The following is a 15,929-nucleotide window of genomic DNA, read 5'->3' as shown; positions in this document are numbered from 1 at the left end:
GCACAGTTGGTAGCGCTCTTACCTCTGAGTCAGAAGGTTATGGGTTCAAATCCCTCTCCAAAGATTTGAGCACAAAATCTAGGCTAATACTTCAGTGCGGTACTGAGGGAATGCTGCAATGTCAAAGGTACTGTCATTCAGATGCGACATGAATCTGAGATGCTGTTTGGCCCCTCAAGTGGATGTAAAAGATCCCATGGCATAATTTTGAGGAAGATTGGGGGTGTTATCCCCAATGTCCTGGCTAATATTTATCCCTCAATCAACATTGCAAAAACAGGTTATCTGGCCACTATTAAGTTGCTATTTGTGGGAGCTTGCTATGTGCTGCATTTCTACATTACGAGAACGACTACACTTCAAAAAAGCGCTTCATTGGCTGTAAGGCCCTCTGGAGTGTCCAGTCTTCATGGAACATTCTTTCTATTCAAAGTCAAATTTATTTAAAAGCATTCAAGCATCAGAACAAAAACAGAATTACCTGGAAAAACTCAGCAGGTCTGGCAGCATCGGTGGAGAAGAAAAGAGCTGACGTTTCGGGTCCACATGACCCTTCAACAGAACTGAAGCATAGTTAGGAGAGAGGTGAAATATAAGCTGGTTTAAGGTGGGGGGCGGGGGGAGAGAGAAGTTGAGGGTGGGGTGGTAGTGGGGACAAGCAAGCAGTGATAGGAGCAGATAATCAAAAGATGTCACAACAAAAGGATCAAAGAGGTGTTGAAGGTGGTGATATTATCTAAGAAAAGTGCTAATTAAGAATGGATGTCAAAACTCAATGGGTGGAATTTTACGGCCCTGTCGCGGCGGGGGCAGGGCCGTAAAATGTGGCGAGCCATTCAAAAGTCCATTGACTTCGGCAGGACTGGAAAATTCTACCAGTTTGAATATATCAGTTTCAATTCTGCTCTTTCTGTATTTGTCAAGCTCTGTACTACAAGTTTATTTTGCTTACATGATGTCAAATTTAGGAAATAAAAACAAACTGATGGAAAGAAGAGTCCAAAGAAGAGTCATATTGGACTTGAAATGTCTTTCTGTCTCCACAATGTGGGAAGATCTGAGCTTTTCCAGCAATTTGTTTTTATTTCAGATAACATCCGCAGTATTTTGCTTTTATACCAAAGTTATGAAGTTGCACTACTTTTATACTATCATGTTCACGCTCTCAGCAAGATCAAGTCAGCTATTCCCAATGACCTGCCCTAACCCCTGTAGCCCTGCAATTTTTTTCTCTTCAGGTTCTTATCCAATTTCCCTTTGAAAGCTGCATTTTGAATCTGCATCCACCACACTCAGCTATTCATTCTTGTTCCTGACCACTCACTGCAAAAAAATGTTTTTCCTCATGTCACCTCTTTTTCTTTGGCCAATAACCTTAAATTGGTTTTCATTCCTTCCACAAGTGGAAACAATTTCTCTCTCTCTACTCTGTCTCAGTCCCTTGATGTTGAACACCTCTATCAAAATTCCTCTCAACCTTCCCTTTTCATGGGACTGCAACCCCCATGTTTCAATGAGATGACCTTTCATTCTTCTAAACCCCAATAGGTATAGGCTCAACCTGCACAACCTTTCCTCATACGATAATCCCTTCACCCCTGGAGTCAGTTAAGTGAACCTTCTCTGAACTGCTTCTAATGCAATTATATCCTTTCCTTAAGTAAGGAGACCAGAACTTTACACAGTACTCCAGATGTGTCCTAGCAAAGGCCCTGTACATCTGTAACAACACTTCCCTATTTTTATATCCTATTCCCCTTGCAATAAACACAACACTCCATTTGCCTTCCTAATCACTTGCTGCACCTGCATATTAATTTTTTGTGATTCATGTACCAGGTCACCCACATTCCTTTGTACTCTAGAGTTCTGCAGTCTCTCTCTATTTAAAAACATTCTGCTTTTCTACTCTTGCCAAAGTGGACAAGTTCACATTTTTCCACATTATACTCCATCTGCCAAATTTTTGTCCACTCAGTTAACCTATCTAAATCCCTTTTCTAGGCTCTGTCTTCTTGACAACTTACTTTCCTACCTACCTTCATATCATCAGCAATATTAGCTACCATGCATTTTATCTCTTCAAGTCATTGATATAAATTGTAAATAGTTGAGGCCCCAACACAGATCCTTGTGACATTCTACGAGTTACATCCTGCCAACCTGAAAATGACCCATTTGTCCCTACTCTCTGCTTCCTGTTAGCTAACCAATCCTCTGTTCGTGCTAATATGTTACTCCCTACATCATGAACCCTATGTAGTAACCTTTCATTTCATGTGGCATCTGATCGAATGCCTTTTGAAAATCCAAGTACGCCACATCTACAGGTTCCCCTTATCCACCTTGCCTTGCTACTTCCTCAAGTAATTCTAATAAATTAGCCAAACATGATTTCCCTTTCACAAAACCATGTTTACTCTGCATGATTGCATTATGACTTTCTAAATGTCCTACTATTACGTCCTTAATAGTGGATTTGAGCATTTTCCCTATAACAGATGTTAAGCTGACTGGCATATAGGTTCTACTTTTTGTCTCCTTTCTTGGATAGAGGTGTTACATTTGGGGTTTTCCTATTAGCTGGGACCTTTCCGAATTTAGGGAATTTTGGTAGGTTACAATCAATGCATCCAGTACCTCTGCAGCCACTTCTTCTATGAACTTACGATGCAGAGCCATCAGGTCCAGGGGGACTTGTCAGCTTTTAGTTTCAATAGTTTTCCTATTGCCTTTTCCCTAGTAATTGTGATTGTTTCAAGTTCCTTGCTCCTGTTTACCTCTTGATTTTCAAGTATTCTTGTTCTTTTTTTCTCACAACTCTTCAGTAACTCTTCTACAGTGAAGACAGAGACAAAAAACCTGTTCAATGCTTCTTGCATTTCCTTGTTTCCCATTAATAATTCCCTAGCCTCACCCTCTAAGGGACCAATGCCCACTTTAGTTACTCATTTCCTTTTTAAATACTTGTATAAACTCTTACTATCTGTTTTTATATTTCTAGCTGACTTTCTCTAATACATAATTTCTTCCTCATTGTTTTTAGTCATTCTTCTGACCTACCACTAATCTTTGCAATATTGTATTTTTTAAAAGCTTGATACTATCCTCAACTCCCTTAACTGAAGTCACTCATCCCTGGAACCATTCTCGTGAATCTTTTCTGCATCCCCTCTAAAGCCACCACATCTTTCCTAAAGCGCGGTGCCCAGAATTGGACACGATGCTTCAGTGAGGCTGAATCAGAGTTTTCTCATGCCTTTCTTGTTTTAGCGCTCTATGCTACTATTTAGGAAGCCCAGGATCCCATATGCCTTTTTAACATTCTGAACTTACCTTGCAATGATTTGTGCACAAAAACCCCCAGGTGTCTCTGCTCCTGTACTCCCTTTAGAATTGTATCATTTATTCTATACTGCCTCTTTCTTCCTGCTAAAGACCATACAAGCCATCCAACGAAATGAGGGGGGAGCTAACTTATGATGTACATTCATGCATTACAATATTAAGAATTTTACAGTAAATGCAGTTTTCATTTATTGTATGTTCGTTTGAAACTTTACTTATGTGGAGAATGGATGAGAGCCAGTTAGTACAGATTTCTAAATGGCAGGTTGTACTTAAACCTTTGTTTAAGAATTAAATAATCCCTGGAGGAAATGATAGAATAGGTAAAGTAAGTGTGGTTTATATGAACTTTCAAAAAGCACTTGATAATTTGCTATATAAAATCTTAATGGCAAGGATAAAGGCACATCCAATTGGGGAATAATTTTCCCCTTCAAATTTCAGGTGCAGTTCAATGTGGAATAATTTGAATGAATACATTGTGGAAATACAAGCAAAATATCTAAAAGGAAAGAGGGATGTTGGTGTGTGAGTGATAAATGGTGGCAGTGCAAGTTGATGAATATTTTTTTGAAAGAAAAAGTGAACAGAATTCTTGGATTTTTAGAAATTCTAATTTCTTCAGTTTTAGACAGTGAAAACAAGGAAATATTGTTAAGCTGGTACAAAACATTGGGCTACTGTTGGAAATATCATGTACTGTTTTGCACACCCCATTATAAGAATTAGAAAACCAATGAAAAAGCATCAGCGTAGATTCATAATGTTGCTAGGGGTGTGGTTTTTATTCCAGAGTTGAGATATTTAAAGGATAGTATCATTGAATATTCTAAATGTCTGCAGCTGCAGCAGCTTCTTGATAACCTGGAAATTAGTCCTCTTTAAATTTATGTCCAGTTCCTTTTGAAGCTTTCTATGGAATCTACTTCCAATACACTTTCAGGTAGCATGTTTTATATCCTATTGCTCTATGTGAGAAAAATCTCATTCCCCTCTAGTTCTCCTGCCAATTATTTTAAATTTATGATCTGCTTGCCAGAGGAAATAGAGCAAGGTAGAGAGAACCTATCAGAAGAGCTTATAATTTTGAATGCCTCTAGCAGATTCCTCCCTCCCTCCTTAACCTTCTCCACTCTAAGGAGAACAATCCAAGCTTCTCTAATTGCTCCACATAGCTGAAGTCCCTCATCCTTGATAAACTTTCCCTCTGGCCTTAATATTGTTCATACATTGTGATGCCCAGAATTGCACCCACTGCTCCAGTTGAGGCCTAACTAGTGATTTCTAAAAGTTTAGCACAACTTGCATTCATTGCCCCTATTTACAAAGCCAACTATCCCATACGATTTCTTGATTGCCATATTAGCTTGCCCTACCACCTTCAAACATTTGTGAATATTCACCCCCAGCAAATCTCTCTGCAACCCCTTCAAAATAATACAATTTATTTTATACTCCCCTGATCTGCATCGCTTCACATTTACCTGCTTTAAACTGGATCTGCCATGTGTCTGACCATTTTACCTGACTTTGTATGTTCTCTGCAACCTGCTGCTATCTTCCTCACCTAATATATTGCCAGACTTTGTATTATCTGTAAAGTTCAAAATTATACTTTCTATATCCAAGTCCAGGTTATTTTATATATAACAAGAAATCAATGGTCCTAATACTGACCCCTGGGGCATCCTGCTTGTAGTTTTCCCCAGTCAGAAAAACACCTCTTCTTCATGCTCTCTGCTCCTATTCCTTAGCTAATTTCATACCTAAGTTATTGCTGTCTTTTTAATACTACCTGCTTCTATTTTCTAAATAAGCCTGTTGGAAGTACTTTATCAAATGCCTTTTGAAAGCATACAGCGCCTTCATTCGCCCTCTGTTACTTCTTCAAAGCACTCAGTCAGGTTAGTCAGACACTGCTTGCCTTTAAACAAATTCCTTCTGGCTTTTCCTTCTCAACTCCTCCTCCAAGTAAGAATTAATTTTGTCTCTGGTAATGGTCTACAGTAGTTTTCCCACCATTGGCATTATACTGACCGGCTTTGATTTATCAGGTTTACACCTCTTGCCTTTTGTGAATAGAGGTGTAACATTTGCCATCACAGGTTCTCTGGCCCCACTCTCGTATCCAAGGAGGATTGAAAGATTGTGGTCAGAGCTTCTGCTTCTCCACCTTGACATCCCTCAGCAACCAAAGATGCCTCCCATCTGGACTGGGTGACTGACTGATGCCAATGTATTTAGCACCTCCTTCCTATTTTAACCTTATCTGATACCTCTACTCCCCACCTCACTGTGGCATTAACGTCTTAATTTTCTGTGAAGAGAGATGCAAAGTACTCGCTTGGTGCCTCAGTCATGCCATTTGCCTCCACGAACTTATTTCTCTTTTTTATCCTTAATTGGCCCCTCCATTCTTTCGTAACTATGCTTTTACTTTATATGTTTGTAAAAGATTCCTATGCTCCATTTTCTGTTCTGTTCCATGCTAATCTTATATTCCCTCTATCCATATTTGTATCCTTCAATTCCCCTCACCCGCCACACACTCTTCTGCTTAACTTGATTTTTTTTTTATTCATTCATTAGATGTGGGCATCACTTTTATTGTCAGTCCCTAATCACCCATGAGAAGGTGGTGGTGAGCTGCCTTCTTGAACTGCTGCAGTCCATGTGCTTGTAGGTACACCCACAGTGCTATTAGGGATGGTGTTCCAGTATTTTGATCCAGCGATGTATTCTATACTTGGCATTTGTAATAAACCTCCTTTTCCTTTTTTTATTTTGACCTCTATTTTCTTTGTCATTCTGGGAGCTCTGTCTTTGGATGACTTACCTTTCCTCCTTGTGTGAATATGCTTGGTTTGTTCCTAAACTATCTCCACCATGAAGACCTGACATTACTCATTTGCTGCTTTAGAGTTGCAGAGTCATTGCGACGCAGAAGGAAGGCATTCAGCCTGTCGAGTCTCTCTTTAGAGTAATCCAGTCAGTTCCATTCCCTTGGTCTATCCCTATAGCCCCTGAAAGTTTATTTTCCTCGATCATCTCTGCTTCCATCACCCTTGTAAGCAGCGAGTTCCAGGTCTTTACCACTTGTTAGGTAAAAAAGTTCTTCCTCATATTCCTCCCTGCCTCTTTTGCTCAAAACCTTGAATCTGTGTTCCCTAGTCTTTCTACTGTCAACTACTGGAACAGCTCATCTTTGTTAACCTTACCTAAACCTGTCGTCATCTGATACACCTCCCCTCAATCTCCTTTGCCCCAAGGAAAACAAACCCAGCTTCTCCAACCTAACCTTGATTATGGCAAGCCCTTCTGCTATCTCCAGGTTTCAGTGCCTGCCACATTACCAAAATGGCTCACATCAACATCTTATGTGACTGTAACAAATATAAACCTCATCCTTCTCGACCTGTCTGAAACCTTTGACACAGTCAATCGCATCATCCTCCTTCAATGCCTCTCCACTGTTGTCTGGATGGATGGGACTGCACTTGACAGGCTTCATTCTTATCTATTTAATCATAGCAAGAGAATCACCTGAAATGGCTTCCCTACCAGCTCCTGCACCATTATCTCTGGTGCCCCTGTTCCCTGTTATGGCACAGCAGATGGTCAGTGCTAAGATGCTCAAATCCCAAAGGGAAACTTGAAACAACTGCCACAACTATTTTTTGCAATTTGTATATTTTGAGATGTGGGCTTTGAATTCTGTAAAAAGGCCACAAAGACTTAGAGGGTTTCTTACAAAACGAAATTAAACCTTTATTAATAGAAGAAATAATTTTAAGCACATACATAGGTCTATAAATTACTATGATAATTTCTAAATCCCTGATTAATCTAGCTCCCAGTTACACCTCCGTTAAGGCAACAGTAAAAACACCGATTTTAAAAGATCCAGGCAAAGTAACACAATACCCTGAACAGTTGAATTCAAAGTGAGTTTTCTTAACTTCAGTTCTTGCAGACAGCAGTTTGGGCACAGAGGCTGGAGACGTTTCACACTTGTTAGATCTTAGAATTCCTTCTTCCCTACACACAACCTCACCTCCAGATTTCTCCCTTTTCAATGTAAATCCCAATGTCACAATATTTCTTTTAAACTCTACTTCTCTAATAATAAAAGTCTTTCATAGTAACAATTTTATCAGTAAGCTTTGGGAAAAATAAACACACTGTTTGGCTTACCCTCTGTTGGCTAGTTGTAACACCTTACCACCTCATTGAAATTCACTACTTGGTTCTATTTAAAAACCAAATTTTCCTTTTACACCTCACTCACACTTTACAACTTCAACCCTGTTTACCTATTTAACATTTCAAACCTAGCTTGTCTTCTGATACATCAAAGTGTTCAGACCAGCTGTCTCTAATTCAATTAAGTCCCACACAGGCACGCAATATTCCTATCCCTACAATAAATTCCAATAACATTATGAAAATTAATATATTTTCCTGACAGTCCCCCAAGGGTCTATCCTTAGCTTATTCCTATTTATTATTTGCATGTTACACATTAGCGACATCATCCAAAAACACAGCATCGCTTCCTTGTGTATGCTGACAATACCCAGCCCCACCTCACCTGAGCACTCCACTCTCTCTAAATTAAACAAACAATCTGACATCCGGTACTAGATGAGCAAAATTTTTTCCAATTAAATATCAATAAGACCTAGCCGTTATCTCAGTTCCAACTACAAGCTTCATTTCCCAGCCAGTGACTCTATCCCTCTCCCTGGCAAATGGTCTGAGGCTGAACCATATTGTTTTCAACTTTGCTGTCATATTAGATGCTGCGATGGGCTTCCAGACGTATATCAAGACCATCACTTAAGACCGCCTGTTTCTACCTCTGTAATATTGTTTGACTTTGCCCATCTTAGCTCATCTGCTGAAACCATTATCCAAGCCTATGTCACTTCTAGACTTGATTATTACAAGGCACTTCTGGCTGGTTTCTACTTGCTACCCTCCGAAACTTGAGATCATCCAAAATTCAGCTGCCCACATCTTAACTCGCACAAAGTCATGTTCTCACAATCATCCTTGTTCTGCTGACCTCCATGGGTTTTGGGTTAAGCGATGGTTCAATTTTAAAATTCTCATTGTTTTCTGGTTCCTCTGGTGGTATCATCCCTCTCTATTTCTGTAATTTGCAGCAGTACAATCCTCCAATCTCAGCATGCTTCTAATTCTGGTTTCTTGAAAGTCCCAATTTTAATCCCTCCACCATTGAGGCCATGCCTTCAGCTGCATAGGCCCCAAGCTCTGGAATTCCCTCCCTAAGTCTACTGCCTCTCTACCTCTCTTTACGCCTTTAAGACACTCCTTAAAAACTGCCTCTTACGATGAAGTTTTTGGCCATCTGCCCTGATATCATCTTATATGGTTTGTCAAATTGTCTCTTATATTACTTGTGTGAAGTGCCTTAGCCTCTTAATGTAATACTATCTAAACATGCTGTTGTGTCCAATAAAATGAGAATCTAAGTTCTTGCTTTTTTAAAAAGAATGCTTCTCTCCAACTTATTGACACTACAGTATTGTATTACCTTAGCAGTTGTTTTCCTCTGCTCAGCATATCTGAGCAGTGCATATTTTTAGCCATCTGACGCTTGTTTGCTTATGTTTCAAAATACTGATAGTTACCCAATTTTATTTAGAGTTGAAATAGAAACAAATTACTCCGGATACTGGAAATCTGAAATAAAAACAGAAAATGCTAGAAAAACTCAGCAGGCCTGGCAGCATTGGAGTGTCATTTTGGACTCAAAGCGTTAACTCTTGTTTCTTTCTCTACAGATGCTGTCAGATTTGCTGAGTTTGTCCAGCACTTTCTCTATTTATTTAGAATTGACCTTTCTAAATTTTTGAATTGTCAAATTTAGTAGCTGTTAGATCAATAGCATTTTAACAAGTTATGTATTCAGAATTCAGATAGCCACTGAGGGAGGCTGAAGACTGATTTGGTTGGTAAATTAGTTTTTTTTTCAAAATACGAAAAAATTCTTTAAATCAGAGCTTAATGGTGACAAAAGCTGTGAAAGTATTATATCAAATTCCTGTACTGATATTTACAATGTTTCACTTGCTAGTGTTTTTATATCAAGGTAGAGTTGGATAACATTTCAAAAATGAATTTTACGTGTTCTGTTTTCTTGAGTGTAATTTATATTTTTTATTTTCTCTCCCAGATACCAATGCTGCTGTGGACCGTGGACAGTCTACCAATGCGGCTTCAGCCTCTGCATCCAACTCAACCTGAGGATGGGATGGCCCTGGCTCAAATTTCCAGTCAGCTGCAAAAATGCTGGTCAACTATGAAAATCGTCATTAGTGTTCATTTTATTTAATCTTGTTTCAAAAACATACACAAAATAGATACAAACCAATCATTTACTCACTGAAGAGGGATTGAAAAGGAATGTGGAGTAATGTTGAACTCCTCCCTTGACAATCTTCAATTGAAATCTGCCATAGTGTTCAAATCTTCCCCACCCAATCCCAAAACATGAAAGGCTGAGGTGTGTTTCACTCTGGTGTAGTGCAGGGTTTAGATTTGGCATGAAGCATTGCCATCAGATCCTTTCTTAAGAATCTGACTAAGAAGGTAGTAGTATTAGTTATAGGTATTAGGTTTTATCAATACTGGACCTGTACCAGCAACATATGGACACGGGTACAGATCCACTGAAACAACCACTGCAAGAAAGACCAGAGATTCCACGGTCACCATAATTTCCCCTGCATCAAAGTGAAGTTTAATATTTTCAGTACTTTTTTCATCACTTGATTATTTGACTCTTCAGGGCTAAAAGATTTTTTTTATGGTCCAGTGCAACTCTGCACTGGCCCCATTTATTTAAAGCAAGATATTGCAGAAGCAGTGTAGCATGTACACCCAAGTTAAATGTACACATAATATATCACAGGTCCCTATAGATTTCTGAGCTACACCAACTGAAATACAATCTTGAGTTCTTGAAGGAGTGTAAAAATGACCCAAATGGTTTCAGACTTCCTCTATTTTCTCCCGTCTTTTTTCCACCCCTCCCTGAACCCCTGTTTTTAATTATTTTTGTTTTGTACATAAAGTATGTGGACCTGGGAACTGATGAGAGCAACAAACATTCAGGGCAAATTTCGTTAATTGTAGGAGAGCTTTTAAAGCCATATAGTTTCAATTCTGTACTATAGGTGCGGCTACAATGTAACAATAAGGAATTAGCGCTGTATAGTATATAGTTTGGAGTGCCTTTGCTTCCAATGTTTGAATTTTTTTTAAATTGATGTCCCTCACTGAAGTATATTTGCTGTTTCTTTCATATTTAACCCTTTATGTACCTTTATAAGTTGACATCTGTCCTATAGAGAATTTTTATTTTTATTGCATATATGAAATTCACACTGCAGTTGGAACAAAACAGTTGTACAGAATTGTTGAACACTTCAAAAGTTGCATATATCATTATTTAAAATGTTTGGGCTCTCAGCAGGTTATGGCAATTTGAGGTTTGAGGCTGGAGTGTTCTACAGAAAATAATTGTTTCCAGTTGTTTTGGCAGAGTTAATTTGAAAGGAAGCTACAATACAAATTTTGTATGTTATATACATGTATAACCAACTATTTGAACACTTATGTGCTATGCCAACTCTGTTTTACTCTCCAAAATTTACTGTAGGACATGAAACTAGGAATGAAAGTAAACCTGGCAGAGTTGCTACTAGTGCTGCATGAACTGATGACTTTAAATTTTTAATGTACAAATGATATAATTATTTGACATTTTATAATGCAAATCTTGATTTTAATTGCTTTTGTTTTACCAAATGCTTTTACCTTGTGCGCACCGAGTTAACACTGGAGTGTCCCATTACATGGCTTCCTATCTGAAGTGCAGCTTTAATTTTCAGCTTCTAAAATTTCATGTGAATTTGTACTAAGGATGAGAGAACTGTTAGGATTTGATTAGTGCCTTTGAAGGAGCAAGTTCATATTGTCCATTGAACTTTTAGCCTTTTTTGCTTTCTGTTTTTGTAACAGACTTAGCACTATTTTTGCTAAAATACCACACTCGTGATATTTTTGTCATTTTTTGCATCCACATAAGCTAGATCTATAAAATGATATATAATGAGGAAATGCCACTAAATACTGCATTGGGGAAGTGGGCATTGGACAGAAATGGAATAAAGGGCAAGTTTAATCTGAATGGTTTGCTCATCCTTAATGCACCTCTGCTGCAGTATATATTCATTACAAGCAACAAGATATGCACTGGCATCTGCAGTGTACCAGCAGTGAGTGAATTTCCAAGTAAAGCTGAATCAGGCTGTGAATATGGTCTGATTCCTGTAATGGAGTATACACTATCACTTTGTCATTTTTTTTAATCTTTGGAAGTTTTATAGCCTGTCCTTATCAAAACTCAGCTGAAAGGTTGTCCATGTATTTCCTGGCAATTTAATACCACAGGCTGATGAACTTTAGTCCACTTCATTTTTTGAGATCCTGCATTGCCATAAACTATATAAAATTATATTTTCACCACTTGTTTAGAGTGACACAGTCCCATTGAAAACAATAGAAGAATGAAATATTTGGAAACTAAATCCAAAATCTTACATTTGGTTTTTGAAAACCTTTCAAATGATTCTCCCTCACCTTCTTCTGCTTAATACCGTTTTAACCAGCATTTAGGCTCCTGCTACGAGCCAGCCACTGGCCTTAGTCACGATTTCTTTAATGAAATGACAGATTTATTCAGAATTTGGTTAGATGAGTGCGGTGCTCGCCTTTCGCTTTTGAGGGTTTGTGTATAATCAAAGGGAACATTTTTTTGAGCCTCCAAGTTCAATATGAATGTTCCCTATAAGGGAAAATCAGGAAGAGGTGGCTCAGAGTAGTATTCAAGAAAAAAATCTGATACAGTAGGCAGCACATTTTCATGCCATGGCCTGCTGTTAAACATTCTACCAATTTGAGCTATAGAATCTGTGTGGGGGAAAGATTTTTGACATATGTTAAATTAGGCTAGTCCAAAATGAGCAGAACTTGCAGTGTTAAGCTGATTCTTGGCAGATGTTGCTGGGTACCTCAATAGAAAAGTGTTGAGCAGACCTGGGTATCGACGTTACCTCCTAGGTTGGCAGGTATACATATGCAATTTCAAGCTCTATGGACAACTTAAGGAATTCCCAAGTTGCAAGAGAACCATCGAGAATTGGTTTGTACAGTTTTTTTTTGGTGTAAGCTATTCTTTAATAGTGAGCATCACAAAAATATTTTTATTACAATATGGAAATTAATATTCAAACAGTTAGTATGTACTTTAGGCTTTTATTTTTTAGTGTACACAATAAATATTCCTCATTTTTGTGTGTTTTGTTGTTACAAAAGAAAGGCTTATTCACTACAAAGTTGTCACTTCAGCTCCCTGATCTTGAGAACATTCTAAAAGCGATTAATCAAGATGTGGGCTGCAGTAATAATAGTGACAGCGGGTAGTGAATGAGTTAATTAGCAATGTGAACTGAGTTTGGTTGGGATGGTCTTTAATACACCATTTGTATAAATATCCAAAACACTGAATTGCAGTACCCTCCATATTCCTTCAGGGAACGGAGGAAAAGACAAACAGCTACAATACTTAAGTCAGCTTACTGAGACTGTGATTCTGAAATGTAGCTGTTGATTTAGCAGTAAGTCAATGAGAGCCATCCACTAGCATGTTGCTAGCCAGCTAGAATTGAATTCAAGCCCAGCCTATTTGTACTGCAGTGGCTGTAATGAAGTTTCACTGCTTTGATTTGTTTTTTAATGAAAGTGCTATTTGGTGCCATTCCTGTTCCAGTTCCCTGGCCCTGAGAAGGTCCAAATAATGTCATTATACCAGGAGTGCAAAGTAGGTGTGAGCTGTAGCAAGTGGCCTCACAGTGACACGGTTTAGTGAAAGTAGCACAACTTTGATCCAAACTTCTCCTGGTTTGAACTTTTTTTTTTGGAGGGGGGAGGGGTGGGGGGTGGTGTCGGGGGCGGGAGGTGGGGGGGGTGTCTCCAATTGCTGTCTGCCCAATTTGATTTCCAGAATTGAAATGAATGATTAAGATTTTGCTGCAAAGATCAACCAAATCTTTGAAACTGTCAAAGGGGATATGTTGAAGTCATTGCCTACATCCTTGTTTTTATGTTGCAATTTGCAATTGGTACACAAAGGGTTAAACGTGGTAATTTACTTGTGTGACTACCTGCTTGCCTGTATAATCCGCATTAGAGATGTTTTGCTATGCTTCACACAGCCTGTATACAAAAGCGTGACCACCTCTCTTGTCAAAAAGGACTGTGGATAATATACAACCATTGCATCACTTGTGAACTGTCTTGGTTTAAAAAAAACAAAAAACAAAAAAAAGACCTGTTTAACATTATTACTTGAATGCTTCTGTTTGTGACTGAATTTTTATTTCATTTTAATATAAATTTTTGTGAAGTATGCTTGATGTTTATCCCTGTAAATACAATTCGTTCTGTGTGACTCGGTTCCGAATAGATTACCTGGTACTGTAATTTGCATTAAATAAACAGTAGGATAGGCCACAAACAATTCATAGTCCCTTCCTGTCTAATTTTGTAAGTCTTCCTTTTTAATGTGCAGTTGATTTTGATCAAGTGAAAAAGGTTAATTCTTTCACAGGATTTAACCTATAATGTAGGTTTGCATTATAGTCTGCCTTTTGTGTATTTAATAAAATGTCTGGACTGTAGCATTTTATGATTTAAATACATGTGCAAAAGTATAGTTTAATCACTAGTAAAGAACTACTGTGAGGAAGAATTATCAAAATATCATATTTCAATATAAATATGGATATTAAAACACTCAGCTGAGTGGCTTAAACCTCCAAAGAGTGATGGTAAGCTTTAGAGAGGCTAAAGTAGAATCCTATTTGAGTGATCAGTTTGGTCATTAGTCCAAATTCTCACTATAACTGGTCAATGAATCAGAAGGCAGCAAAACCAACTGTGCATTGCTGATTTCACAATTTACAGCATTTATGAACTGCTGAGCTCACTGCTCAACACACTGGCACTTCAATGTTCCAATATAAAGTATTTCTTTGCTCTTTCCAACATCTCCGCCCCCATAAAAATAGGTTCTGAACCAACCTTAGTAGCCCTAATATTGAATACAAATTAAACTTAAATTTCTCAAGCCTCAAGTTAATTTTCTAAATTTTGTTATAAAATTCGGCATGCTGGCAGTAATATACATCTTAAAAAGTGATCAGTAATAAAATATCATAGAGCAACCGAGGCAAATACCAAGGCATCAGTTGCATTTTCTTCAGAAGTATTCAAGATGAACCAATTTACAAAGCAATCATTGTGAATTTAATCACACTTTACTCAATTTTTATTTACACTGTGCATTCAGACGGAGCTGTGATTACTTGCATCTGACTGGTTAAACAATGTGAAGCTGAACTGCAAAATATATGGTTGTATATGAATACATACACGAGTGAGCTACCAGAGAAAATAATAGAAATTGCTGCTGTTCTTGTTTCCTCAAAGTGTTACTTGGCTTCAAACAATAAAATTATACCTAAATTGAAATAATGGTCTGAAAAATACCAGTTCCAGTGTCGTGTAAAAATGGTAAAATGCATTTGTATTTTGTGCGCCAGTACTAAAAACTTGGAATCCATGCTGTCGAATCTGGTAAAATCTGTTTAAATTTTGACCTGTTTTTTTTTCAAAAAGGCAAAGTGTGTGAAGTAGATTTCTATGCTAACAGCAAAACTCAGGAGTAGGCCAACTGTGATTTTTAACAGTTTATGCAAAAGGTAACTTTAAATATGCTCCATGTGGTTTAGATAATACTACAAGGAAAGTATGTGGGAGATTTTCCTTTAGGAGGATTTTTTAATCAAACCCTACATGAATTTCCCTTATACCATCTTATAGTTTTATGCCCTTCATATATTTGTATGTTATTTTGATAAATTGTATTTTAGCAGCAGATCCAGTGTTAAAACTGTAAAGATTCTTAAGATTTTCTTCCATGGACTATAGGAAAATAGCACTTAACTGGAATGTAGTCTGAAGTTTGTCTAACCAATGTATTAAAATGTTTAAATGTATAGTCGTATGGGGTATATAAAACCGTTAAAGCAAATTGTATACATTAATATTGTACACTGCCAGATTAGGCTAATTTTCAAAAACATTCCCTAAAAATGAATGTCATCTTCCTTATTCTACTCAATATTATAGAATATATGTACTGTAGGTAACTATGTGGGCAGATGTGGGTTACTGGCATCCAAGACAGCATTCACAATTGCTTACCTCTGTTACCCTTCTTGTTAGCTGCAATCTCAGGTGATGGCATGCTTATAACAGTGCACATAAGGAGCATCTATATGTCCACAGTTCTCTGCATAGGGAGCTTCAATATTTGAGAAACAGCTAAATGGAGGTCAAGCACTAGGATGGGTCCTCCTTGTTCATTGGAGGAAGTTAAAACCCATCCTCGGGTGAAGTTCAGTTTATACTTCCCAAGTTGCCAA

General features: G+C 37.9%; 1 protein-coding gene across 1 annotated transcript in view; it reads left to right on the top strand.

The window, feature by feature from the left end:
* Positions 1 to 14,976, top strand: part of gsk3ba (glycogen synthase kinase 3 beta, genome duplicate a) — a 173,650-nt gene extending 158,674 nt beyond the window's left edge. The window contains exon 11 of the mRNA XM_078559969.1: positions 9,551 to 14,976. Coding sequence (XP_078416095.1) covers positions 9,551 to 9,621 — 71 coding nt within the window. The 3' untranslated portion in view covers positions 9,622 to 14,976. The remainder of the gene's footprint in view (positions 1 to 9,550) is intronic.
* The last annotated feature ends 953 nt before the right edge of the window (positions 14,977 to 15,929 follow it).

The sequence above is a fragment of the Cetorhinus maximus genome, chromosome 16 (assembly GCF_964194155.1).
Source record: "Cetorhinus maximus chromosome 16, sCetMax3.hap1.1, whole genome shotgun sequence".
NCBI lineage: Eukaryota > Metazoa > Chordata > Chondrichthyes > Lamniformes > Cetorhinidae > Cetorhinus > Cetorhinus maximus.
This window is presented reverse-complemented; position numbering and strand designations above follow the sequence as displayed.